Source organism: Octopus bimaculoides, chromosome 7 (genome assembly GCF_001194135.2).
Source record: "Octopus bimaculoides isolate UCB-OBI-ISO-001 chromosome 7, ASM119413v2, whole genome shotgun sequence".
Taxonomy (NCBI): domain Eukaryota; kingdom Metazoa; phylum Mollusca; class Cephalopoda; order Octopoda; family Octopodidae; genus Octopus; species Octopus bimaculoides.
In genome coordinates this window covers 77650644-77653841 of record NC_068987.1, presented here as the reverse complement: position 1 = coordinate 77653841, position 3198 = coordinate 77650644, and the positions used below count along the sequence as shown (strand labels likewise).

At 33.2% G+C, this 3198-nt stretch overlaps 1 protein-coding gene across 1 annotated transcript in view; it reads left to right on the top strand.

Moving 5' to 3' along the window:
- The first annotated feature begins 319 nt into the window (after nt 1-319).
- Nucleotides 320-3198, top strand: part of LOC106873327 (39S ribosomal protein L15, mitochondrial) — a 10427-nt gene continuing 7548 nt past the window's right edge. Inside the window, exon 1 of the mRNA XM_014920652.2 lies at nt 320-479. Within this exon, the coding sequence (XP_014776138.1) occupies nt 375-479 (105 nt within the window). The 5' untranslated portion in view covers nt 320-374. The remainder of the gene's footprint in view (nt 480-3198) is intronic.

Sequence of the window (3198 nt, the reverse complement as noted above, 5' to 3'; positions counted from 1 at the left end):
AAAGTACCACGCAGTGGGACTGAACCCGAAACTTTGTGGTTGGTAAGCAAGCTATTTACCACACAGCGAGTAGAATATATATATATATATATAGAATATAGAATATAGAATATAGAATATATATATATATATATATATATATATATATATATATTCGACCTTATCAACATTTATGTAATACACCCCTGACTGTTACAAACGTTTCTATTTCAAATTGTAGTTTATAATGTCTAATATTATTTTACGATGAAAAATGTTAACAACTGATTTGATCATTTAAATATATTTTCAGAAACTTGGAATCTCCTTGTAACTCTGGTGACCTTGGAATGATTCAAGGGAAATAACTCTATCAATGTGGTTTCCATTTAAAAATGGCGGCCGGTAATACAACTCGTGCGTTGCGAATGCTTCGCGATTTACCTCGAGTTACTCTTTCCAATCTATCGCCGCTACCACAAAAAGCATCAAAACGAAAGGTATTTTTATTTCATTATTTCTTTCGTAGACACATTTAAGGAATCTGGATTGCTTCAATCTAATTCAAATGACAAGTAGTCTTGTGTTTACGTCCTCTACAGGTTATTTCTGGACGGTATTTTCTTTAACCTTATGAATAATTATTAATTTCAACAATTCTCTAACCCTTTTGTTACCATATTTCTGTTGAAAACACTGCCTTTGTTTAAATTAATTTTGAAAACAATGAAAAATTTAGTATAAAGAACTATTGTTTTTAAGCTGATGTTTGGGTCAAAATGTTGACGGAAGGTCTTAATTTAGACAATTTAAAAACAAGTTTGTATTATAAAACCAGGAGCAATTTCAGATACATTTGTATCAAGAGGAATAAATTACAACCGTAATGTCAAAAGAATGAAGGAATATAGGGTACTTGTTAAAGTACAAATGAATACACAATATAAACTCATTCAATTTTCTAATAATGGTTTAACGATTTGGTCATCCAACATGTGTTTAGTTAATAAGAGCAATAAGACCTGCAAGCTGGCTGAATTGTTGCCACGCCGGACAAAATGCTTAGCGGCATTTCTTCCGGCTCTTTACGTTCTGAGTTCAAATGTGGTGGAGGTCGACTTTGCCTTTCATTCTAAATACATTTAGTAAATAATTATTTAAGGTTCTTCCTCATATTCGAGGGGAGTTAATTTGGAATTCGCAGTAAATGAACTTCGATTTCTGCATTCGTCAGCGTGGTCGCTTGACCTGCTAAAATTAACAACTAAATCTCAAATTATACCCTATCGTCTTCAAAAAGTGAAGGGATACGTTATATAATGTAACTCTTGACACCCCTATAAAGACGTGATAGTCATGGCTGGAATGCTTCTTTTATTATAAACTTACTGAAAAGAAAATACATCGGAAACGCTAAAAAAAAAACCGATTTAAGATAGGATAAAATATTACTTGGGACATCACACTCCTGATGGAATTGCTAGAAATAGTAGCTAATTCTCTTGCAAATCACACATTAAGAAGTGAACTTTCTTCTCGTATGCCAACAAAGGTCATCTACGTGATTACTTGACCTATTAGAAATTGCAACCAAAACTCCCTCACAATCATACCCTCTCATGATCATTCTACAGGGTGTTCACAAAGTCTAGGTACATGGAGTAAATAAAATCATAGCATAAACAATTAAATATAAGAAATAATAATTTCTTAAAGTATGTGTTAATCCCCATGTGGGTACATGGAGTAAATAAAATCATAACATAAACAATTAAATATAAGAAATAATAATTTCTTAAAGTATGTGTTAATCGGCATGTACCCAGACTTTGTGGACACCCTGTATATTATTTAAAATTATGTATTCTTCATGTTTTAATAGCTGATATTACACATAAAGACTACTTTATGGTCTTTGGCCTTCAGTAATTATCATTTAAGTGTGTCCAGTTATACTCTGTACTGTAGGTCTATAATAATGTCCTTTTCTTTTTAACCCTTGAGTCTCATAAGGCTGGTTACTCAGTGTATAATTGACCAAGATCACAACATTCCTCCAGAACATGATGCTAGTCATTGCAGGATTCAAGGCCAACCATTTTGAGGGGAGGGAACAGGTCAGTTACCAGAGAGTTTAGTAACACACCATCGTAAACACACACGCTCAATCAGTAATTTTGGTGTGGGCCCTGTATCGTTTTCCGAGGGGTTTTGGCTCATTTTCTAATATTCCTCGTTACCAGCTTAACGATAATGGGCTATTATCTTGTCTCACTTACCTCTTAAAGACACTTACCTTGGTATATTAAACCACAAACAATACCTTTGGTGTGTGGGGGGGGGTCTCTACGTTTATTTCTAAGTATTATGATTAAAAATATGCCATGCAATACACCGTTCAGTAGTGCCGGTATATTCTACAAAATGAGCAAGACACAGTCATTGTTTCATCTTTCAGATGCATACATAAATAAATAAATTTACATAAGTGGATTGATTAGAGTAGATCTTCACGGCCATTTTAAGACCAAACCCAGCGTTCTAACTTCATTCCTTGCCGAGATATCGCATTCTGAAAGTCGCAAAACTTTGCGTTTTCCTCGGTTTTTAAGTTGTGGACCTTACGACGGTCTGTTACTAAACACCTCGTATGAAATATTAACTTCTCCATTACAAAACTGTTCAGTAGTTCTTGAGTTTGTTTAAGGCACAACAACAAAGACCATACTGGATCAGCACCTTCAGTAGTTACCTGTTTAACCCTATAATGCTTAAATTATCAATTGCAGCATTGAAGGTGTTTATAAGCCATTTAAGAAACACACAAAACTGTTAGATTCATTTCAACATTTATATTTAATTTGTCAAAATATTTTCATCGCTTTGAGACCATGACCTGTTCAAGCGACGAAAATATTTTGGCAAATTAAATTTAAATGTTGAAGTGAATCTAACGGCTTTTTTGTGTGTTTCTTAAATGGCTTATAAACACCTTCCACGCTGCAATTGTTTTCATTCCAGCACACGATCTCAGATCAGGTCGCTTACTATGCAAGTACATCTCCGCTTAAATTATCGATTTCTAGAAACTATTTACTGTTATATTTCCAGCTTATTTAGCACAATGGGTGTGTTTGAAGTAAAAAAAATGTAATTTTCTCACATATATATTTAATGTTTGTTTTTATGTTCTTTTATAATAAAAACAATTTAAAATTT